The sequence below is a fragment of the Oryza sativa genome, chromosome 1, assembly GCF_034140825.1.
Source record: "Oryza sativa Japonica Group chromosome 1, ASM3414082v1".
NCBI lineage: Eukaryota > Viridiplantae > Streptophyta > Magnoliopsida > Poales > Poaceae > Oryza > Oryza sativa.
In genome coordinates, this window is record NC_089035.1 from 15,623,818 (window position 1) to 15,648,862 (window position 25,045).

General features: G+C 41.1%; 3 protein-coding genes and 1 pseudogene across 3 annotated transcripts; 2 read left to right on the forward strand and 2 right to left on the reverse strand.

Moving 5' to 3' along the window:
• The first annotated feature begins 2,104 nt into the window (after positions 1-2,104).
• LOC107278589 (uncharacterized) lies at positions 2,105-2,834 on the forward strand. Its single transcript, XM_015765405.3, has one exon. The coding sequence runs from the start codon at positions 2,257-2,259 to the stop codon at positions 2,611-2,613; it is 357 nt and encodes a 118-aa protein (XP_015620891.1). The 5' UTR covers positions 2,105-2,256; the 3' UTR covers positions 2,614-2,834.
• A 5,407-nt stretch (positions 2,835-8,241) lies between these two features.
• LOC4325448 (probable sucrose-phosphatase 1) lies at positions 8,242-12,821 on the reverse strand. Its single transcript, NM_001401834.1, has 9 exons — positions 12,706-12,821; positions 11,423-11,491; positions 11,030-11,329; positions 10,817-10,918; positions 10,514-10,708; positions 10,130-10,417; positions 9,736-9,922; positions 8,783-8,829; positions 8,242-8,665 (listed from the first exon to the last, which is right to left on the reverse strand). The coding sequence occupies exons 2-9, from the start codon at positions 11,480-11,482 to the stop codon at positions 8,573-8,575; spliced, it is 1,272 nt and encodes a 423-aa protein (NP_001388763.1). The 5' UTR covers positions 11,483-11,491; positions 12,706-12,821; the 3' UTR covers positions 8,242-8,572.
• On the forward strand, positions 12,583-15,046 carry LOC107280847 (glutathione S-transferase T3-like; annotated as a pseudogene).
• A 6,237-nt stretch (positions 15,047-21,283) lies between these two features.
• On the reverse strand, positions 21,284-23,197 carry LOC4325449 (desmethyl-deoxy-podophyllotoxin synthase). Its single transcript, XM_015787209.3, has 2 exons — positions 22,174-23,197; positions 21,284-22,103 (listed from the first exon to the last, which is right to left on the reverse strand). Exons 1-2 carry the CDS (start codon positions 23,149-23,151, stop codon positions 21,465-21,467), a joined length of 1,617 nt encoding a protein of 538 aa, XP_015642695.2. The 5' UTR covers positions 23,152-23,197; the 3' UTR covers positions 21,284-21,464.
• Between the last annotated feature and the right edge of the window lie 1,848 nt (positions 23,198-25,045).

The window sequence follows — 25,045 nt, forward strand, 5'->3', positions numbered from 1 at the left end:
TTAGTATACAGGTTTGTTAGAGTAGTCATTATTGACTTTGGCTATAGTCGTGTAGTACCATGTGCTTGACATCTAGAACCGTGGAATATATTTCTAGATTTGAAAACTTTTGTGTAGTTGAATAAAACTATAATAGATTAATAAGAGCATATATATATATATATATATATAGTAACTTGTGCTGTAGCTAGCGGTGGCTATTTGCTAATTTAGTCCCTATAGTTGGATCCTTAAATTTAGATTTATTTAGACTGAATTCTACAAAACTGCATACTTAATTAAGATGTTGTATCATAACTATGAATTTAGCGATAATTTATTACTAACTACATATTTAACGCAGAGTGCATATATAGCAAAACAACATATTCAATAATAATGAAACTATCACTGGACTTAAACTCCCAAATCTATAGATCTGTACTTCTAGTTTGGTGATAAATTTTGAGCTAATTCTATAATTTTGTAGTACAACACCCTAAATCTTTAGTGTTGTAATAGTTTGGTCAAAACATCAATAGTTTTGGAAATTTACTCATTTGTTTTTTTTTCCTGCACATCGGTAAGATGAATATATAGTATGAATTATGTCTTCTTGTAGTGTTCTCTGATCGTGATATATGGATTCTCGTTTGTTTTTCAAAACTAAAAAGGAAAATGGAATACAATTTTGGTTGTACAAAGCAGATAACGGTATTTTAGGCATTAATTAAGACAATATGTTCTGTTTTCAAAAACACGGGCCACATTTTACTTGATTCAGTCAATTTTTTTTACTACCTCCGTTCCAAAATAAGTGCAGCCATAGTTTTTCGCGCCCAACTTTAACCGTTCATCTTATTTAAAAAAAATTTGAAAAAATTTTAAAACATAAGTCATGAGTAAAGTACTATTCATATTTTATCATTTCATAACAACAAAAATGCTAATTATGAAAAAATTTCAAATAAGATAGATGATCAAAGATAGGCGTGAAAACTCATGGCTGCACTTATTTTGGGACGGAGGTAGTAGTGATTAGTATCTCTGTATGTTATATCTAATTAAGCATGTTTCTATCTCATCTATCTCCTCTTCTGATCAATTACTTTTAGTCTTAATTTCATTATAAAATTTGTATTATAAAATTTAGATTGTAATTATTGAAATTTGTAAAGTGATTTACGGCGGTGTAACATTTAAAATTCACAGTATAAAAACGATTTGATTGTTTTTTATTGGGAAAATATAGCGCCATTGCTGGTAAAAAAATATAGAAGTACTCTTTTGTGGGGGGAAAGAAAGAGACTTTTTTTTAGTATTAACTATTTTAAATTTCAAAAATAGATTAATATGATTTTTTAAAGTAACTTTCCTATAAAAAAAGTTTTGCAAAAAACACACCATTTAATAGTTCGGGAAACGTCACGCGGAGAACGAAACAAACAAACTCACAATCTCACCCTAGGTGCATAACTAACTGTTGACTAACAAGGATGACAAACATATACGGAAGAACTAGAACAAATGGTACCATGTAGAATAATCCGACTTCATCAACGACACACCGTATAAGCGATCGATAGAGCTATCTTTGGTCAAATGCATATGGCATGAGACTTTTGACACAGATCCATTAATTAATACTACCACGCATTTTTGGCCAATGGATGCACTGCCATGGCTACAGGCTTTAGTAACAAATTAACTGCTTGACCTTTTATTAGCCGACCTAGCCTTAGCAATCTTACTATCTCCGTTTTTAATAGATAATACCGTTAATTTTTTTTCACAGGTTTAACCATTCGTCTTAGTAAAAAGATTTATGTAATTATAATTTATTTTGTTGTGAATTGTTTTATAACTTAAAGTAATTTAAGAATGATTTATATCTTATACATTTACATAAAATTTTTGAATTGTATGATAAACATCTGTTCAAAAATCAATGGCTTCATCCATTACAAAATAGAGGGAGTATATCATAAAGTAGAGAGGAGGGCGCGCAAGCGCAACCAAGTCGCGACGTGTATGAAGTATGAACTAGATAGCAGCCTACCACGCCACCGCACGGTTAAAACCCATTTTTTTCTTGCTGCCGCTGCTGCTTCGGCTTCGCATCAGTAATCTTTGACCCGTCGCTCGCTCATTTCCTTGCGACCTTTGCCCACATTCTTCACGTTTTTACCTCCCCGCCCGCTACAAAACGCCTCTCCTCACCACGCCACGCCACGACACAACGATCTCCCTCTCGGCCTCCTGTGTCGCCCCGTCGGTATGAACTCCGAGCAGCCGCCGAGCATGGCGTCGTCGTTGATGGAGGCGACGGGCGACTCGGAGTCGGACGCGGCGGCGGTGGACCGCGGCAGCTGCCCTGCGGACGATGGCGACGCCGAGTCGTGCTGCGGGGGTGATCAGGATGGAGGCGGCGGGGCGGCGGCGGCTGGCTCCGTGGAGGCTTTGTCGTGGGAGCGCTGGATGCGGGAGTACTGCGCGGGCTACCAGCTGGTGGTGGCTGCGGACGACGGCAAGTGCGCCGCGCCGGCGACGGAGGATGATGTCGCCGCCGCCGGCGGCAGCGACGCCGAGAGTGACAGGCTCTTCTGGGAGGCGTGCATTGCTCACGGCTTCTAGCAAAGCTAACATGCCTCATCGATCGATTGATCGATCGAAGGAATGGAAGGCTCCATTTAATTGCTCTTCTGTTCTTCATTTCATCTTTTTTTACTACACACTTAATTATTTCTCAGTTGTACCGATGAGGGTTTGCTTTCACAAAAGAAAGGATCCAAAAGAGTTCATATATATGTTGTGAAGTTAATTCCAACTCTAGTATAGCATCAGTGTTTCATATTCTTTTCACGATCTCTTTTAGATTTATTTTAATGCTTTTGAAGATAATATTTTTTTATACTGGTGGGGATTCTTTACTTTTGATGATCGTAAAAAAATTAACCTGTGACCTTTGGATGCAATCGTGCAGTTTAAAAAATTGATTGATATTGATGATCCCCCTAATCACATATATACCAGATCTTTTTTTTTGTTTGCCGTTTCCATTGACATTGTCTCCAATGTGTATGATGTCTTATCATTACATTTTTATTCACATGCCTGGTCATAGAGATCATTAAAAATATAATTATATAGAAGTATTTTTCAGGACCAATCTACAATTATCATCTTTACTAATCAAAGTGCTTTAAGATTTCAAGGTTTAAGTTTATACATCTGAAATCTATACTTTCTATAAAGTTATAGCCCACAATTAAATAAATTATATATGATGTTGTAAATATTTGCATAACATTTTAACAAATCTATCTATTATTTTTATAATTTTTAACATATAATTATCAATATGTTTCATATAAAAGCACGGGTATCATTTGATTGTTTCATGATAAGTACTAATAAACTCTTATATTTCATTATTTGTGTTCCCTTTTTTACTCTGGTTGTCGAGAAAAAATATATTGAGAATTGCTAATTCCTGCAGTAAAGCGCGGGGAATTACCTAGTGACATCTATTTGTGAATCCTAAATATGTTTATACTTTTAAAACAACATTTTCAGATGTATAATTTTTAACTTTTCATCCAGATTATTACAAATCTACAATTAAAGCTATGTTCGCATTGCACTTTTTTTTCCTTTCTTTTTATAAAATTGGTAGGTTATTGTATATATTTTGCAAAATCACTGAGAATTGTTGTGTTGTTTAATGGACCTTACTTGGATTTGTTAATATATATGCCACCACACTTTAAAGGATGGTCGATCGTCACCTGTACATTTCACGACATTCTTATGATCCTAAGTTAAAATCGACGATATTACTATATATAAGCCGTTTATAAACCTAAGGAAAAGTTGTGCTGCTGGCAGATTGGTACCACAAAATCCACATGCAAGGACTGAAGGACCATCATCAACAAAAGTTCCATTGATCACGATTTCTGCCTTTTTTTTTTTCCCATGCAACTTTCCAACGCAAGTAGGCCTTGCAGATAATGAAATATGATCATGATCTAGATAAACATTATACAACGAGCCGCTTTACTAAAGAACAAAAGTTGCCCATTAAAAGCACTCCAATGCCTATGCGTCACGCCGGACTCCTGTGTCACCTCTCTCAGTGATCCGGGAGGCAAAGCCCGCCTCCCCAACCTCCCCAGCGCACGGTCGCCGGCCTCACGCCACCGGCAACGCTGCCACCTGCGGCGATGGCCGGTAGCAGCGACGCTCCCTCCCTTTCCTCCCTGCTTCTTCCTTTCCCCTTCTTCCTTCTCTCTATTTTTTCCCTTCCTCCCTTTCTCCAGATCTAAGGTGACCGGCGGCCTAGCCCTCCTCCCTACCCGGTGCTGGCGGCCTCTCGTCCCAGACCGGCGGCGAAGGCTGTGCGAGGGACGGCCTGATCTGACCACGTAGGTCTAGATCCGGCACCTCTCTGGTGGCTTCCGCACGTACTAGCGAGGCCGGTTGTAGAGTAGGTCGTCAACGGTGTGCAGGTGGTTGTGTGCATAGGAGAGGCACCTCCAGTGTGTTGGTGGTATTTGGTGGCTTCCGTTGGGGACGCTATGTTTGGATGGGACTTCGAGGTGAAAGCCTTACTCAGGTTTGCCGATGCTAGCAACGGCGACGCTCTCGGGCGCCGTTCACTTTCTTGAAGGCGTTATTATTGGAGCCCTTGTTCAACTCCACATCAAGAGATTTCTCCGGATGAAAACCATAAATTCGTTAGGGTCGGGCGATGTTGCCGTTCTGTCGGCGTGTCCTTGAAGGCTTCATTTTAGGAGCTTTTCCCTTGTTGGATGGTTATGCTTTGTTTAGGTTCAGTTTGTTAATACCAGGGTTTTTGCTGATTTTTCACAAATTAACTGAGCCATTGTAAGGCTTTTGGGTCCGATTTTTTTTATAAATTAGATCAACTCTCTTCTTCTACAGTGGAATCGCATAAACTCCCACCCGTTCCCTCGAAAAAAAGAGCACTCCAATGCATCATATCTATAACAATGTCTATATATCTTAATTTCTTACGTATACAGTAAATACATAGTACTCTACTACGTTCATCAAAAAAGTGCATATTATAAGTTGCTTTGAGCTTTTCGTAGTCAAACTTTTTTAAGATTAAAGAATGATTTAGCAACTTATAGATTTTTAAAAAAATTGTGCATGAAAAATTCAAAGTGACTTATAATATGAAATAAAAAATTGTGCATGAAAAATTATATGCATAATATTATAAATTTAGCACTATGTCTTACTGTAATATTTTCTCGAAAAAATCTTATTGTAATAAATCTATAGAAACAAATGATCAAAACAATACATAAAAAACTATGCACGAATGTTTTAGTTGAGTTATGAGAGTTGATGACCATACTTGGATATTTCCCTCATTTGAGGCTGAGGCCTACTTTTCTCGGTCACATGAACCCATAAAAAGTTTAGTTTATTATGAATACACCGTTGCAACACTGTTAACGACCAAATTTGGTAGTCCAAATATCGGATGTGAAGGAGGAATCGAGATGGAAATCGAGATAGAGATTGTCCCGGAAACAGAGTGAAGATCGGCTAAAGTCCAAATCGGCTACGACTAGGATCGACAGAGTTCGAGTTGGACGGGGTTAGCCGATTAAGCCGAATCCGACAATATGACACAGCATATGTTGTCGGTTTAGGTTGACGTGCTTCATGATGATTGCCACGCATGGATAGAGTCCTGAGAAGTCAATTGTATCTATTAATTAGGATATTTTATATAATTTCCTTAGAGATATGTTTGGGCAAAAGTCTACCGCAAAGACTTATGGTATCTTAGAGTTTGTTAGAGATAAGAGTCGTGTCCGATATGGACGTATTTTGTAATTCTCGGGTATAAATAGACCCGAGCCCCATGTAATCAAACGAACACACGTTCAATACAATCTCGGCGCATCGCCACCCATTTTACTTTCGTTTTGTTTCGACGAGTTCTTACTTTTGGGTTGAGCTGCATCAGTTTTGATCTTCAACAAGAGGTAAAACTTGTTATGGCGGCTTGCGTTCTCGGGATTAGTGCTTCTATCTTTATGACACTCTAATCTTGTTTATGTAATTCGTCGAGTTATCATATATCTTACGTAATCTCTAGCAATATCGTCATATAACCTACAATCGGCCAACATCTGCTAATAGAAGGCAGCCGATTAGGTTAAATACTGATGTTGATCTAGATTATATAGGATATCTACCACTCTATAAAACATCCAACGATTTGATTGTCTAGATACTGCCTTTCTTTTCATACTTATAGCTGCATCAGTTGAGTTTGATCTTATAAGTCGTGATTAGAATTTCAATCTCTAGCCTGTCTTTGGTTGCCAATTAGGGTTGTATTGGGGTTTCAGCCGATCTTATCTTATTTAACTATATTTATCTTATATGCTTTATTGACATGTTAAATCTGCCCTTTATGTTAAGATCCTGTTGCGCTAAAAGTATATTAGGCTTTCTGTTTGATATATTCTACTTGCATTAATATCTTAATATAGAGTGGTATCGGAGTATTAGCCGATACATGCTAGATCTATCTGACTGGCTATGCTATGAACATAGATAGTCTTGTTGTTGGTATATATTTCGATCTAAGTGATTTATACTGTCTCGGCATGGTGACCGATATGTCCCAATCACTTGATTTAAGTATATATCGACATAAGGATTATATATTGTTAATATCTACAGCCGATTGAGTAGATTTAGTTCTTTCTTATTTATTCATGACTGCCGATCGATGCATATATGACATCGGCTCAAAGATAAATGATTTGTCATCAGCATCCAGCCGATCGGCTATCTTTTATGGATTTAACCGTGGTTTCTTTGTCTTTATTTCTTGTTGATTGCAGGATCAAATCAACTGGCACGCTCACACACCCAAAGGCAAGTTTTGGACCTGCACTGGAGTTAAGCAGATCTCCCAGGCCTCGTGTTTTTACATCAACAAACACACAAGCATATAAATACTCCTATAGATTTATACTCATATTTCAAATATAATCTACAAGGTGCATGTGTGTCGGAGGGTGCACTCCTCAAGCGAGGGACAGTGAGGCCCCCCCTTGTTAGTTCGGCCGGGGGCAGTGGGTGAAAATCAAAGACTCGATGGAAGGTGTGACATAGAGGGGGTTGGGCCCCTCAGGAACGATGAGACAAAAGTGGTTTATACAAGTTCGGGCCGCTGCAAGCGTAATACCCTACTTATGTGTCTGGCTGATTGAGTGTAAGTTACAAATCACTTAAGTCGCTCAGACTCGAGTGTGAGTTCGCCCAAGAATCGATCTCTCCCCTCACCAGGCCTGGACCTCCTTTTATATCTCAAGGGGCTGCCACATGGGCCTAGAAAACTGCCTAGGGGAGAGCGAGGGCATTCACATTAAATGCATGTCTTGTTGCTTAACTTGGAAGCCACTCGCACGGGCGCTACGACATGGGGCCCGTCAAATCCAACTGCCTGACACGGGGGGCATCCGTGTCATTCATCATTAATGAGTGAAGACTTCTGGGTCTTTACTTGCACGGGGAAACGGAAACCCTGCTTTGACTAGGTGAGATGTACTGACTCCGGCTAAGCCTCTCATCATCACGACGTGACAGAGGCCGCATGACATGCAACCAGTGCGTAGACGCACTATCCCGATCCCATCGGTCATTCGACCGGTCAGGCGTACCACACGTTGCATTTAAGGTGGCGTGGTGCGCCCACTCACGCCTCCTTAAATGCGGTTAGGTGGGCTTTGGGGGCGCCCACCTAACCGCGCACAAGCGGCGTCATGCGAAGGGGGTCGGGGCAGCCCGACCCCCAAGCATGGAGGGGGCGAGGCGGTCGCCGCCCTACCACGGGCCCGACCCTCCTCGGGGGAGTGCCACGTTGGTACCGGCAGCCTCCTCCCTCTGGTCTTGATACCCCCAGACACATATCACCGACAATGTGAATTTTAAAATATATAATTAGCTTGAATTTAAACTTATCACCAGTCTCCCTCTCTACTAAAACTTATCACTAGCTGATGTCCCTACTTCGATGTATTTAAGCATCAGTAGCATAAATACTTTAACTCATATTTTTCTTGATTTTAATTGCCTTAATACTTGTGCCAACTCAGAATAAGCCATATATTTTTTAAATGGCAAGAGGCTTATTTTGGTAGGGGAAAAGAAAGAACCAAATGTTTTTTATCCGTGGCGAACCAATGATGTTACCTAATATCATTCAGAAATAAAGAAAAACATGCATAATGTCATAATTTTTGCAAGGTATTTGACCGCTAGGCACATAGTGATGCAAAACTTGTTGGCAAGTGCCCACAAATAATGCCAGCTTAGCGGTACTTGTGTCATGAAATCTAATTCTGAACTCTCTGTAAAATCATATCCAACATTTGTTGAAGTTGCCTTCTGAGATCGTTCACTTTATCATCGCACGAGTCACGAGACAGATCATTTATATTACATTAAATAAGAAAATGAGATTCTCAGACGAGCAGGTCCTTCATTTATCATCAAGTAAATTCATTCCGTGTGCACAGGGGTGAAAAAGGGTTTAAAGCTTGGAGGACTGCTCATCCGCTGAAGAGTATCCTTTGAGCCATGTTTTGTGTACATGTGTTATCAGGAAGCCAGCAGGGGTTTCAGGCTGATATTATTGAAAAAAAAAAAGTGAAGTTAAACCTGCGTTTTTAGATCATGCAGACATGCTAACGATGCAAAATTGCAACGGGATTCAGTGCAAGACTGAGTAGAGATGATGTACCTTTACATTCAGCGCAAGACTTGTCAAACAGCACAACCGCGCATCACCTAAAGTAGGAATGTGTTAAAACTTTCAGGTGAGAATCATTTGTACAAAAAGAATAAAATAACAAAAATTATAGCCTGTCATCAAGGTTATGTGTTGTGCTCTGCTCTCTGTTAGACAGTAGTTGTGCTCTGTTGTCTAGACAGTACAGAGAACAATACAAGCTAATATAAATCATATATCAGTTTGCAGCATAGACATCTGAACCACAAGCATCAAAAGAGAGTAGATGTTCAATCATGCATCCAGGTAAACATGGAAATCCATAAATACCATACTGAAAATTTTTAGTGTTTTTTAGTACAGAGAATCATATTCAATTTCAATCAAATATTAGAGTTTCATGTGTGTTTGCCACTCCAAAGTTTCGTACTTTGAAAAATGTAGACTCCAAAGAATGTATTATCATTGATGCCGGTCTTCTACAACTTTGGACATATTTTAATCATTTATATTCATTGGGTGTACTTGCAGGGTCTTCTTTGTCCCTAGCCGAGACAGCTGGTTCTCTTCTTGGCTTTGGTCCAATTTAAATCGTATATAAAATAAATTATTTTTTATTGAGGAGTATGTTTTCTTACTTTTATTTACAAATGAATTGCACTAGACTGCATATGTGTAATGTATTATGACATTTGTACGTACAGATGCAGAGTTGAATATGTTGTCAATCTTTTCATAAACTATTGCCTAAAACCTTCATATAATTTCTGGTGTGTACGAGGATATACTACAACACACAACAAAATTAATAGATTGAAGTGACATGTCTAGAGAAACCTACAAGTGAAAAAATATGATTGAACAAGCTAAATTGTGTAAGTAAAACATTAAAGAAATTTGAATGAAGTGTAAAAAATATCATATAAGAGCTAATTCACTCATTCTACACAATTCTAAGGACTAACCTTCTGCCTCCCACAAGTCAAATCTGACCAGCCAACTGTCTGAACCAGACTGTGAGACAAATAGTCTGTCCACCCATGTTCGGTATTTTTTCCCTTGTTTCTCACCATAACATGAACTCAATGCATCAACAGAGGCATGGAGAGAACATTCAAGCCCAGAAGGTTGAATGATAACACCATTTGCATGCTAAGACAAACCAAAAACAAATAAAAAATCAGTTAACTCAACAATATAATACGTCAGACCCAGTTCACTTTATTAATTGGAAATATAACTTCTTTTCCAAAATTAGAAGGTTCTGATAATTTCTTTTGAGGTAAAAGATAAAACTGATTTTGACAAAGGTTACAAATTATTTTGAAGAAACATCACACTGGGCAGTGATGTACTTACAGTGATATTTTTGAAGTACTGTACAACTGAATCTGATTTTGGAACCTCAGCCCTGCGCCACTTCTCATAGAGAACGTAAAACTTTACAACAGCATCTGTAGGTTTGATATGGTCCTCCTTAACATAAGGAAACCCCACATCTCTTGGAGAAACACTAGGTCCTAGTTTGAAGTGTCCAATAGCTTCGATAATACCAGCGGCGCACCTCTCAGTTGCATGAATAATTTTAGGGTTACCCTTCGCATTTTCTGCATACCACTGAAGCAATTCCTCTTGGGCATTGCTAACCTGAAAAATTTAAAAAAAGATTGCAGTTACAGTAAACTTATATTCAATCTGGCATGAACTTTGTTAGACACTTCATGAAATTTATTGTATACTGACCATGACACCATGTACACCAGGGATGCTAAATAATTCTGCATCATTACCAGAGTCCCCACAAACAAGAGTATTGTTTGGTGGTTTTCCACAGGAGCTTAACTTCTTAAGCAAATATGCAAGTGCTTGACCCTTCCCAGCGCCCTGAGGTAATATGTCAAGGTCTTGGCCACCACTGTAGATTATTTTAACATCAAGCTGTTTACAAGAAATATAGCAGTTAACATAATACGAAAAGAAACCATAAATAGTTCTTAAGTTATCCAAAATTGAAACAAGCTAACATCAAGTCGAATGTTGCCTCACCCCGCATTTCTCCATATTACCGGAGAGAGACTTTATCACTTCCTGAGCACTCTTTTTATCAACAAAAAAGCTGACCTTATGTGGACGCTGTTCTGTCTCTGGCTGTATCCATGCAAATGTACGGCAATAGAACAATGTTACTAGTTATTTTAGCCATCAGATTTTCGAAATAATTGTAGATTAACAGAATCAGATGTGAAATATTGAACGTGCCTGAAGCTTCAGCTCAGAAAACTTAGCTGTCTCCTCCACAACTACATTCCTGTCCCACTTATTGTTCAGATATTCCTCCCAACCATCATCAGGAACCATTGCCTCACCATATGTTATCTCAGTCCCCACAGACATGATAGTGATGTCTGGAGTTAGCATAGGCTTCTCTTTCCTCAATTCCTTATAAAGAGTAGGGGATCTTCCAGTTGAAAATACTAGTAGAGAATCCTGACAGTAAACGGACTCCCACAGGGCGCCAAATCTAAGCAAGGATAAGTTCTCCTCATCGTGATGATCAACCTGCAAGTTTGAATTGAAGAAGGATTAAAACGACATATAACAGGCTGCAATTATCTCTGAACAAGTCTAAGATATGAGTTGAAAAACACAAACCATCGTGTGGTCAAGATCTGAAACGATAATAAGACGTGCAGAACCACTGAGCTTATCCATTTTAGCAACCTGCATATGATAATGGTTGTGAGCTTGAGAGGTCTTAAAGCTCTTGAGCAGAACACTAAAAAGAGACCTTCTGTTTATGTTCCAAGCAACGGTGCCAAACTGTGCCAGGTCCTAAGCAGTGGTACCAAATTGTGCGGTGGCATTTTACCAAGCAAGTGAAACACCTGGCTTTTTAGGTAGCAACTGAGAGTTCCTAGGAGACATGGAAACAGCTGTTTGTTTTTATTTTCTTTCTTCCATTTCCTAACACCTCTATAAATTTGCAGTTTTAACTGTGAATAGTAATAGTCATAAACAGTAAATCAACTTGCAGTCCAGGCCATTACTCAAAAAAGCATACTGGATTCGTTTCGAATAAGGCATAGGGTATAACAAATATATATATAAGTCTTCAAGTCTATTGATAAATATTATATAAAGCTCACTTGGTGTTAAACAAAATGTATATGTAATTCATTGGAAATTGTTCCTTTTATCTTTTGGTACAGCTAAACCAGCAAAGGCAAGGTGATAAACTTGAAAACTATCCCCTGGTTCAGTTGAAAATGTTAGAGCACGCAGTTACACACTTACACTAGATGGGCTTGAGTCATTCAATATAAAAAAAAAGGAAAATGCCAAACGGGACAAAGAAATTCAGGACAACACGATTCTTTGAAGAAGCTCCCAATTTCCAGAAGAATTTAATTCCAAGCATCGACTTTTGACAGAGGAGTGAAGCAGGAAGTGAAGTACTAAAAGATTGGCGTTGCGCGAATAGCAATGCAGTGGTCAGTGTCGACCTACACCATCCTATGATCCTATCCTAGCATCTTCTTAATGTTAGCAACAATAAGAAGAAAATGAAACAATCCTCTATAGATTTTACAATCCATATAGTATCTTCTAACAACGCGGATAACCACCCTGCATCATTAACGATGTTACGATGCGATAAAAAGAAGAACACACAGGACGCGTGTCGATTAATAAAAGAGAGTTGATATCTCTTCCTGGAAGAAGAAGCAATGCACTGAACACGAACATAATATCACACCACGGTCACGCAGTAAATCCCCCAATCCTACCAGAAGAAATGCACACAAGCAGCGATGAGCGATCGCCCCCCTACTGGTATCCAATCCAATCCACCGATGAGGTGGGGGATGGGAGTGAGTGGGACGCCGATCTCCAGGGGAGGGGAGAGCAGTAGGGGGTGCGGGCGGTGCTCTCACCTGAGGCGGATCGCTGGGGGGCGGCCGCCGCGCCGGAGGATGGACACGGGGCTCCGCGACGGGTGGAGAAGCAGCGGTTCTTCTTCTCTCAGGAGTCGGGAGAAGAGATGGGGGGCGTGGCAGTGGGCGAGGCGAAGCGCTTTTATTCCCTTTTCGTCGCGAGAGAAAATTGAGAATTTCGGTGGTGGTGCGGCGGTGGCGGTCGGTTTGGTGCGAATTGCAATCCGATGCCGATGCGATATGCCGCGAATGATTCGGCGGAGGTGCTTGTTCGGTTCAGTACCTCAAACGATTCCATAATTTTGGCACTTAACCGAACAATTTGTTTTTTTTTACTGATCCAAACAGTTCGATTTTTTTAAAAAAAAACACACAAACAATCTAAACTTAAATTTAAATTTGAAATTGCATTAAACAGTGTATGCAAGAAATCACTTCACTTTTACTATTTTCGAGGATTTTTTGTAAGCGTAACGTGTGCTCTTAAAATATGTTACTGAATTAGACTAATTACATTGTAATTACATAGTTGCAATATAATTTCTCTAGCTATACAGGTAAATTTTGTTAAATATGTATATAACTTTTTATCTTTATTTATTATGAATGAAATTTAAATCTGTATTTTTTATAAATCAAGCTACATCATTTTTTTTATCTCGTTTAATAATTTTATTGCCTTTGAATTACATACTGTCTTAGGACATCCACAATAGCACAATGTACACTAAAAAGTAACCATAAGCAATAAATGCTGCTATAGTACAACACATTTAACATTGTGGAGTCAGACCACAAGTCATGCAATAAAACTAGACTTTAAGCTTAAGGTGTGGCCACAAAGCTACAAAATATAATACTTGTAATGTTTTTCTGTTCACACCAATAAAATATACATGTCAGTTACTACAGATAGTAACTACTTCTACTAGCCGTTGGTGCTCTTTCATTTGAGTTGCTCATTTGCTTTCCTAGCCATTGGCTTCTTACAACATTCTTGTGCTACCTACGAAAGGAGGCACAAGTGAGATGAACAACATATTGATCCATTCAGTTCCCTAGATACTAAGTGGAGCCTTTTGTTAAGCCAAACAAGTAAGCAACAAATAGTGATGTCCAAAACTCCCCATTCTACCCAATTTCCCACAAGTTATCCCTAAAACTTGAGACCTAGTTTTCTCCAAAATTTCCATCCTTTTGGTCCTCTAAGCAACTACCAACTATATGGACACCCTTCAATCTTTTAAGGTGCTCACCAACAAGATTATTATGCGCAAACTACTCTAGGAAGCTTTAAAGGTTTTCAACTTCAAGAAAATCTAGTGTAGTCATCTATCCAAGCATTTGGATTTGCAGCCAATAGATCACAATTTGGTATGCACTATAGTACTTCAATTGGGGCTGCAGCCAACACTTCTTCACATGGATGAGCTTTTCCATACCATACAAGATATAAGGAGAAACAAGTAGTTGAGATTGAAGAGGCAAGTGAAAGCAGTGAAGAAGGAAGAAGAGGGACACGCATCAATTGGACTGAAGATGACAATATACAACTAATGAGCTCTTGGTTGAACAACTCAGTTGATCCCATCAAAGGCAATGACAAAAAATAATATTAGTATTGGAAGGCTATAGCTTGAGAGTTCAACACCAGTATTGCCTAGCAATGGGCACAAAAGGAACCCCAAGCAATGCAGAACACATTGGGATAATGTCAAGAGAGATGTCACTAAGTTCTGTGGATTTTATTGTAAAGCTAGAAGTACTTTCACTAATGGGTATTCTGATCATATGATAATAGAGAAAGCCCGTGAATGGCACAAAAGTTAGAACAACCAAAATACTTTCACCTTGGATTATATGTGGAAAGATCTTAAAGAACAACCTAAATGGTGTAGAGTCCTTGAAGAGAGTAGCCATAATAAGAGGAACAAGATTTCTGAATCAGGAGCATATACTTCATCATCGAACCAAGAAATAGAGGAGAAAACAGAGCGCAAAGAGAAGTGCCTTGAGAGGCAAAAGGCAGCAAAACAGAGGAAAAAAGGAAAAGGTGCTCCATCAACTTTGGGGGACAAGCCAAGTCAAAATATGGTTCTCTTTCATGAAGCTATTACAACTAAAGCAGCAACATTGCTAAAGGCCGCAGAAGCAACACTGATTGGAGCAGAAGCAAAAATAAAAGAGAACGCAAGTGCTAAAAGAGAGGAGGCAAGGGTAGAAAAATACCAAATGTATTTAAAAATTGATGGAGAAGGATACATCAACCTTCAATGAAGCAAAACTGAAGAGACATGAAGATGTGTTGGACCAATTAGCTAGAGAACTTGTTGAGGAATAAATGAGCAGCAAGCAATGTTTGCAACTATGCTTATTTTATAATTTCAATGTTTTTGTCATATATTAAAATTATGGATTGTGTTGATGGTTCTATTGTGAATCTATTCGTATTGTGCTATGGAATATATTAATATAAGTATGGTGTAATACTCTATATATGGAATGAAACTACAATATCTAAGTACTTCCTATGCTGAGTTCGGTAGCCAGAGTTCCCAACTCACTCTCCTCTTTTTCCGTGCGCACGCTTTTCAAACGGCTAAATAGTGTGTTTTTTGCAAAAAAATTCTAAACAAAAGTTGCTTAAAAAATCACATTGATCCATTTTTCAAAAAAAATAACTAATACTTAACTAATCACGCGCTAATGGACCACTCTGTTTTCCGTGCAACAGTGATTAGTTGCCAACCCTAGCAGCCGAACACAGAGTTCTCTTCTTACCATGACTATGTGAAAAATATGTCGACAGCCATACATATACTCCCTTATTGAAATATGATGTGATTATTGGATGTTTATACTACGGATTTTTCAAAATCTATAGTTACCAATCATATTTTACTAACAATTTTGTAATATTTGAAAACAGGAAACACCTGAAAATACATATAAAATTTCAGTTATTTTGGATGGTCAGATATGTGCACCATAGTAACATTCTCCTATCTTCTATACCACCTCCTCTGTCCCACCTCCACCCATTAAAAGCACCTCCTAACCAAGTGCTGACGCCTGCCAATTTCGGTGCTAGCAAGGCTAGCCGGACTTACCTTCTTCACCTTCCCCCCCCCCCAATCTCTCCTCCTCCACAAGCCGCACAGTAGCAAGGCATCCTGCACCGACAACTTCCTTGTCTCATATATCTCTCCAAGGCATTCTGCACCAATGTCTTCCTTGTCTCATGTATCTCTCTGTCATCAAAGACGTCACCATCGCTCACGCCTCCTAACCACTTCGGGTCTAACTCCCTAGATGTCGAAGCCTGCCCACCATACTCCTCCAAAACCATGGCTTCGGCAGTGCCACCGCCGTCTCTACACGCCTATGCTTCAAAGTCTAGGAAACTTCCCCTCCCTCTCTCCCCTAACCCTCCTGTCCTAGCTCACCCTGGAACATTGAACACTACAAGGAATCTGTTAATGCATGATGAAAAATTTCCGTCACGGATCATCAAAAAACCGTCACTATGTAGCACCTGTGATGGTTTCAGAGATGGTCACGGATTGAGCGTCATGGATTAACCTCTGTGACGGTTTACCAAAAACCATCACGGATTAATGGAATCGGTGACGGTTTTAAACCATCACGATAGAGCCCGAGGCCTAGTTAGCCCAGCCCAAGTTCATTTCCTATGACGAAAAATAACCGTCACGGATTGAATGCCACATCATCATGGATGCTTACATGGTTGCTTACGTGGATGATGACGTAGACACTACCTCAACCTATTTATTAACAGGCCAAAATCAAAGATGGGCCAATTTTTAGCCCAATTCCATCCATTTTCGCAGCTCCTTTTCAGCCATTTTGGCAGCCCATTTTCAATAGCTTTACAACCCATTTCAGCAGCTTTGCAGCCCAATTTTGTCACCATTTTTTGGTGCCCTTTTCAGCCCACTACTACATCGCTTACAGCCCATATATACAGCTTAATTTCACAACTAAAGCCCATATACACAGCCCATGCAACTAATAGTTGCAGCAGCAAATCAAATAGAAATATCATTTTTCCATTCAATATCATATCACATGATTTTTCATCCAACATCAGATTACAACATTCAAAGTGCATACAACCTTGCAGTTTACCATGGCTCAAGCCAACAACAAATAGAGATTCCAAGCAATGCATACAAGTCTAGGAGCTTAATGAATGCTGCGGCAGCAAAATGCAAGCATGTATAGCTTAGCTTAGTCAAAAATTGACTTGACACAAGTTAGCAATAGCAGCAAAATGCATGTAGTAGCAAAAGATATAGCATCATGCATGAATTAACTTGATCGAACTTGACTGATCAAAAGATTAAGTTTCCGCTTCCATCTCAGATTGAGTCCTCTTCATCGAACTTGTAGACAGCTTGTTTTCCATTTGAGTCTAGCAAGCAAGGAGCAAACATTGTTGTTGATGAGAGAATTAAAAATAAGCATTACAAAGAGCAAAGTTTGAAACTTATCTTACAATAGCCTACTATACAGCAGTGGTGTAGCATTTTTTTTCTTGCTGTAGTGGAACTCCTTGAACAAATCAAATGCATTAGGTTCTTCTTCATTGTATTTGTCACGCTGAAAACAACATATATGCATTATGTCCAGCAAATGTGTACAGTGTTGAACTTAAAAAAAAAAGGATGAATCTAGATAGCATCAAATCACCGTTGAGCTGATCAAATCAAGCATGATCCATGGTATCCCCCAAGTAAGCTGTTTTCTGCACCTCTTTTTCTTTTTGTTGGCAAATGGATTAAAACATTATTCAGTTTTGAAGATATCTGAAAATATAGCAACTGTGGATTTCTGAAAATAAACACATTCTTTTTTTTTATCTAAAACACTTTCTTTTTTTTATCTAGTTTCTATGAAACTTTCACGAATATTCTTTCTTATTTATGACTGCACTTGCATTTGCAGAAACAAGGAATTCAGTTTTTTGTCAGAGATCATATTGTTACAGCATGAATTGACTTGCTTAACTAAATTAGAGGTTTCTGCATTCATCAGATTCAGGAACTTTGATAAGCAACTAGCATCAGCGGATAGAGAGAGATTGGTTACAGTTGGGATGCGGTCGCTCGCAGTCGAAGTTGGGGCGCTTCACCAATCACCAGTCCCTCTCACAGTAGCAGATCCCGCCTCCGCCCTCCTGCACATGGGTGAGGCACATGCGTCAAAACTCGCCAAGAAAACTAATGCAAGAAACAAAGAAAGAAAGACTGGCGCCTCTCCTCTTCTTTTTCATCCGTGTCAAACCGTCCTCGCCCACCATGATCGCCTACCGTGCTCCCTATGCTCACGCGTGCAGCAGTGCGGCGTCCTCCTCGAGCAGCCTCTCGATGGACGGAGCTCGCGAGATGTAGGAAGCAGGCGCGCTGCTGGGAGGGGATCTGCGCCCTGACCTGCTGCCGGAGAAGGAGGAGGAGGAGGACTCGTCGGAGCTCTCCCTCGCCGGTGCTTCTTCCACCTCGATTCACGTCACCGGTGGCTGCCCCGGATGCTGCGCTGCACGCCCCCTCTGGGCCCGAGAGGCGCCGGCGGCAGCGGATCCACCGCTCCCGCGCCTGGCAGCGGTGGAGACGGATGCCGGCATGGCAAGCGGCGAAGGGGGAGGAAGCCGGCGCGGTGAGCGGCGCCCGGCGGCGGCGAAGACGGAGGCCGGCGCCCAGCAGCGGCGGAGACAGAGGCCGGCGGTCTCATCTGCAGTAGCGCCTCGCGTGTGGTGGCGGCTTATCTGATTTGGATCGGCTAGGGTTGAGGAACCAATGCGATTTTACTAAAATACCCATGGTGCATCCGAAGTTACCACTAAAATATCTGGACAAAATGGTCATTTCACGTTGAAATTTTGATCAACATCCCGCCACACTGAAAGTTTGGCGCCCGCTGCTCCTTCGGGCCGCCGGCCCAGCGTCTGTTTTTCCTCCCTCCTCTCAATTAATTTCAAAATATTAAAACTTCAAATCGAATTTTATCATACTAAATAAATTTATGTGAAAAAGATGTCAAAAACAAAGTTATATAACTTAATGAGATCTACAACTTTTGTTTTGGTCATTTTGCTATATGACTTTGTATCAAAAATTTGAATTTGAATTTCAAATTATGACAACTTCAAACAATATTTTCAAATAATAAATGATTTCAACTGAAAAAGTCATCAACAATAAAGTTGTACAACTCATCAATATTTACAACTTTTGTTTTGGTCATTTTTCTATATGACTTGGTTTGAACAATATGAATTTGAATTTCAAATTATGACAATTTCAAACAACATTTTCAAATACTAAATGATTTCAACTAAAAAAGTCATCAATAACAAAGTGGTATAACTCATCAAGATCTATAACTTTTATTTGGGTCATTTCTTCATCCGTTAAAGCGAATTGTAACATTATTCACAAAATGTACATATCTCTTATACAGTTTATAAACTATGAGAGAGATATGTAAATTTTATAAATAATGTTACTATTACTTTGTCGGATGAAGAAATGACCAAAATAAAAGTTATAGATATTGATGATTTATATAACTTTGTTATTGATGACTTTTTCAGTTGAAATCATTTAGTATTTGAAACTGCTGTTTGAAGTTGTCATAATTTGAAATTCAAATTCAAATTATTGAAATGAAGTCATATAGCAAAATGACCAAAACAAAAGTTGTAGATCTTGATAAGTCATACAACTTTGTTGTTGACATTTTTTTTTCATTTCAAATTATTTACTACCAGAAAAATTATTTGATTTTTCTTATATTTAAAATTCAAATTTTATATAGGTCAATCAAAGTCAGATGGAGAAATAACCAAAATAAAATTGATAGATCTAATTAAGTTATACAACTTTGTTTTTGATAACTTTTTCACATAAGTTTATTTAGTATGATAAAATTTGACTCGGATTTTTTATATTTTGAAATTAATTGAGAAGAGGGAGCTAAAATGGACTTCTCGGCGAGGGGGGAGCAAATGGGCTAGGCTGGCAGCCCGAAGAAGAAGGAGGGGAATGGGAAGCCGGCCCAGGAGGGAGAGAAAGGCTGCGGGCTGAGGGAGGGAGAGAGTAACACTTGGGCCAAAAAAGGCCCAAGGACAGAGAGATATTTTAATTTATTTTCCATTTATTTTAATAGGTTAAATGAATTTTGTGGTATTAAAACTAGTTATTGAGCTCCGAAAATTCACGGAAAATTTTAGAGAATAATTTAGACCGCTTAGAATTTTACAAAAATATTTCCGGCCATGATTTTTAAAGGAAAAATTTAGTTTCCTGATTAATTCACTTGATTAAATTGCTTTAACTTTTAATATATTTCTTGTAGTGAAAAGTATAAGTGAGTGCATACATAATCAACTAAAAGAAGTAGCTATGAATGTTGCTGGATAACTATAGGTGTTAGGTTAAATTCCTACAAGCTCCAAATATTTTTTGTTCGCACACTATATATATGCAAATATTTTCAGTTTTACCATATGCAACATATACAAGTAACAAATTAGTAACAAAATAATTTAGTTCAAAAAAAATTTGTCTTTTGGGTTTGATTTGTTTTGCAATCATTTACTGCTTCAAAATGTTGTTTGAAGTTGCCACTTTTTGAAATTTAAATCTTCAATTGATAAAACAAAGTCACATGAAAGTATGACAAAAATAATAGTTGTAATAGCACAATAAATGGATAGATCATGAGTTTAGAAAATTTTATAAAAAAGAATAATTAAAGTTGAAGTTAGTATGAGGGAGATAAACTAATTTAAATTTTTATACACGCATTAAAAGTAAAAATCTGCAGCTATTCTCGTGAATTTTATGATGAACACCACGAGTAGGTGGCAGGTCCATTACCTGCTACAGTTTAATATATATAATACAGTGCACGTCGTTTGGCAAAACGCTTCAGTGGCTCAGTGGGGTTTCCTCATGAATACTGTGCGTGTTGTCGTAGGTTCGAGTCCCCTAGAGGGCTACATTTTTTTGTTTCTTGTTTTTTTACAAGGCGCAGGGTGGCCTGCGGCTAGCCTGTCTTGGCTGCCCATGTGGAAAATGGGCCGCTGGCCCAGCTGAAGGGGCAGAGCGCGAGAGGGAGGCTGGCCCGAGCCCAAGAGGAGAGAGTGAGCCAGAAATGGTCCAAGAGAGAGTGTAGCTTTTCATTTTTTTAAATTCATTTGAACCTCAAATTCAAATCCTTTTCAAGCAAAACAAGTTTTGAAATGCCTTTTGATTATCGTCACACTGTGACGATTTTAAAATCACACACTGTGACGATCTGGATAAAACCGTCACGAGTTAACGGGCCAAGAATATCCACTAGTGCACGTCCACGACGGAAAACAAATTATCGTCACGGATTGCCTCTGTCAGTGACGGTTTATGAATCCGTCACCAAGAATTCGTCATGGATTAACAAGTTTCTTGTAGTGGAATTCCAAGTTCTCTGTCGGAGTTTTAACACGCTGATGCTACAATCTGAAAGTCGTTGTCGCCACCGCTGGTGAGTTACTCATTCCCCTCCACAAATTCAATGCTAGGTTAAATATGTTACATGATGACAAAACCCAGTAATTTAAAAGTTACAGATAACACTTGAAACATCACCAAATGAGAGTATGAGTCTGTATATATACTGATGACATGATGACATCCAGTTGATCCTTCTTTTTTTTTCTGTATGTCTTATCCATTTCCAAATGATACTGTAGCAATCTATCGCTCATGGTCTCGGAGCGGCACACGCAAGGCAGGGACAAGCAGGAGGTCGGAGCACCGCCGCGTGGTGAGCCCCAACGCCTCCGTCATGTCCAGCTCGCCGGGAAGCATCCCGCCGGGCAGCTCCCAGTCGAAGTGGTACAGGAGGGCGGCGAGCGCGAGCTCCATGTTGGCCAGCCCGAACGCCATCCCGGGGCACATACGCCGCCCGGCGCCGAACGGTATGTACTCGAAGTCCGTCCCCTTGAAGTCGGCGGCGCCGACGCCCTCGAACCTCTCCGGCGCGAACTCCTCCGGCGAGTCCCAGTGCGCCGGGTCCCTGCCGATCGCCCACGCGTTGACGAGCACCATCACACCCTCCGGCACGTCGAAGCCCATCACCCGGCACGTCTCCCGGCACTCCCTCGGCAGCAGCATCGTCACCGGCGGGTGCAGCCGGAGCGACTCCTTGATGACGAGGTGCAGGTAGGGGAGATCGCGCAGGCTCTCCTCGGTGACGCCGTCCTGCCCGGCAATGGCGAGGGCTCGTCGGACCTCGTCCTGCGCCTTGCGCATCACCCTAGGGTTCCTCATCAGCTCCGACATGGTCCACTGCAGCGACGTCGCCGCCGTCTCGCTGCTCGCCACGAACATGTCCTGCACAAAAAGAAGAGGAAATTGAACTTTTTAAGTGGGGAGGTAGCTGATCGAGCTGAGCTCGGCTTACGATGATCACGGTCTTGATGTTGTCGTTGGTGAGGGCGGGATTCGTCTTGTCTTGGCTCTGGATCCGCAGGAGGACATCGAGCAGGTCCTCCTCGGCGCCGGCGGCGGCTCTGCTCTCGTGATGCTCCTGGAAGATGTCGTCGATGAAATCCATCATCTCCTGTCGCTCCCGCTTCATCCGGCGGGGCATCCGGCTGACGAGCATCGCCGCGCGCGACGACGGGAAGAGGTCCGGCAAGCACTGCGCCGGCAGGAGCTTCATCCTCCGCTCCAGCATCCGCAGGAACGCGGCGCGGTTCTTGAACCTGCTCCCGATGACGGCGCGCACCGCGGAGTCCGCCACGTACGCCGAAATCCGCTCGCTCAGGTTCACCGCTGCCGTCGCCCCCGGGGTCGTCAACGCCGCCACCGCCGCCGCCGCCGCCACGGCGCGGAGCAGCCGGCCGACCTCCTCCTCGCGCACGGCGCGGAAGGACCGGACGCGTCGCGCGCTTAGGAGCTCGAGGGTGCAGATCCTGCGGAGCGTCCTCCACCCGTCGCCGTAGGGCGCGAACACGACGCCGACGCTGTCCGCCATGAGGACCTTCCCCGTCGGGGTGATGGGCCGCGTCGCGAAGGCGAGGTCGTGGGTCTTGGTCACCTCGCGCGCGGCCTCCGCGGTGCAGGCGACGACGACGCGGAGCTCGCAGAGGCGGAGCAGCATGAGCGGGCCGTGGCGGCGGGCGAGGTCGCGCATCGCGCGGTGCGGGAGCGCGCCCGCGACGTGGTGGAGGTGGCCGATGACAGGGAGCGCCCACGGCGACGGAGGCAGCCGGCCGCCGCCGCCGCCGCCATGCCGGAGCGACCAACGGGTCAGGCAGAGGAAGGGGACGGCGACCAGCAGAGCAAGGAGAAGTAGATAGAGAGGAAGCTCGGCCATGGTGATTTCCCGTCGCAATTCGTCCGCACGTGCTAGCGTGTTGTGCCGGTCATTACTCATTAACACTCATCGGGTTAGAGCAAGTTTAATAGCATCGCTAACTATTGAGTATTGACTAAGCTAACATGCATACTATATAGTATAGATTATTTTTTTCCTCACTATCTTTACTCTTTACTACTTAAAAAATTCGTAGTGGTGATGGTGAAGCCAACGTAAACATACGTATAGACACCACACCCGCGCCTCCCCCTCTCACGACCGCACTCGCGCCTCCCCTTCTCATGCCCGCTCCCGCACCAGCTAAAAACGCCCTGCACCGCCGCCACGACCACACCGCCGTGCCGCTCCGCCGCCCCTCTGACGCCTGCCGCCGCCGCTCCGTCGCAAATAATACCTCACGAAATAAACTCATAAATATAATAGTCGCATACAATAAATTTATACACTCCATCAATATACTTTATAAATTTATATTTTCTTGATACTAGAGGGTAAAATAGACTTTATGATGTGAATTTAACGGTCAACTAACGGTCAATTGACGGAAGGGGTATAGAAGTGATCCAAACTGAAATTTAGGGGCATGGGAGAGAATGAGCAAATCTCAGGGGGTATAGAAGGGATTAGGTGAACTTTCAGGGGTACACAGGGAATTTTCTCTTTAAGTAGAGTAGGGTGGTTCAAACAGATCTAAAAAATACAAGTGAATTGCTATGACAACTGGTAGATAGCATATGGTCCTCATATTCTAGCAAGTGGTCCCCTTTTTGTCTCTTGGTTAGTACAACACCCATGAATATATATCTCAACCATCATCAACTGATTCAGACGGCTCACAAAAGGGTCACTAGATAAGAACATGCAGTGCACACGCACTGGATAGATTTTACCAATCGATTTATGATCATTTCAAATAATCATATTCATCAAAATTAAACCATTTAAGAGGACTATGGTTTAACATAAAAAGTATATATCTGCAGTCTCGCTCTATAGTTCTAATACCCCTAAAAAAATAAAAGATAATGTTTTTGGTTTATTAAGATAGCCACAATTAGTTGAATAAAGTTCCTTTGTAAGTGGGCAAGTTAGCTTGGGTCAAGGCCCAAGAGCCTAGCCAAATCCCTTACCCCCACCTAAAACCCTAGGGGAGAGGAACCGAACCATCCCCCCCTCCCTTCCCCCATGACGCCGGTTGTGACTCCTCCACCTCCTATACTTAGTTTTGCTTCCTCTCCTCTCTAGCAGACCTTGCTCTCCCTAGATCTCCACCTTCATAGCTTGGATCAAGAAGCAAAGTGGAAAAATGGAACGTGGAGGAGGAGAAGAGTAGAAGGAGGGGTTAGATCGGAGTTTCCCCGCTGTTTCCCGTGGGATATAAAAGGAAAACCCTAGGTGAGGTTTATCCCCTTGTGCATCAGTTCTGGGGTGAATTTAGTGGTTTAATTCGTGGTTAAAGACGGTTAGAGAAGAGTTTGGACATTGTGAATCGAATTGGTAGTTCTAGCTAGGCTGGGCAGATTTATAGTGCCTCTGTTTTCCATCAATTACATGGTCAAAATGATATATTCTGAACAAAGTGTCCACAGAAACGTTGTAGATAACATCGTGATCTATCTTCTGACCAAAGGGAATGATTTTATCTCAAGTGGAATAAGCGATATGAATTTTTGAGTATGACTATTGCTTTTTTTTGTCAAAATCTAGATAGTTGTAGATTGAACTGTTTTTGGAGAGGTTAAACAGTGGAATCAATCAGGCCCCTTAGAGTTTTCTGTGAGCTTTCCATGTTGGTAAAGTACACTTTGATCGGATGGGTAGAACTCCGGATATAGTTGTTTTCTATGTATCCTCTGAAATTCTGTACAGATTCTGAAGCCTGCATTCAAGTGTGAATTAGACCATTTAAATGGCAGAACAAAAAAGTGCTTTCTACATAAAAGAACTAGGT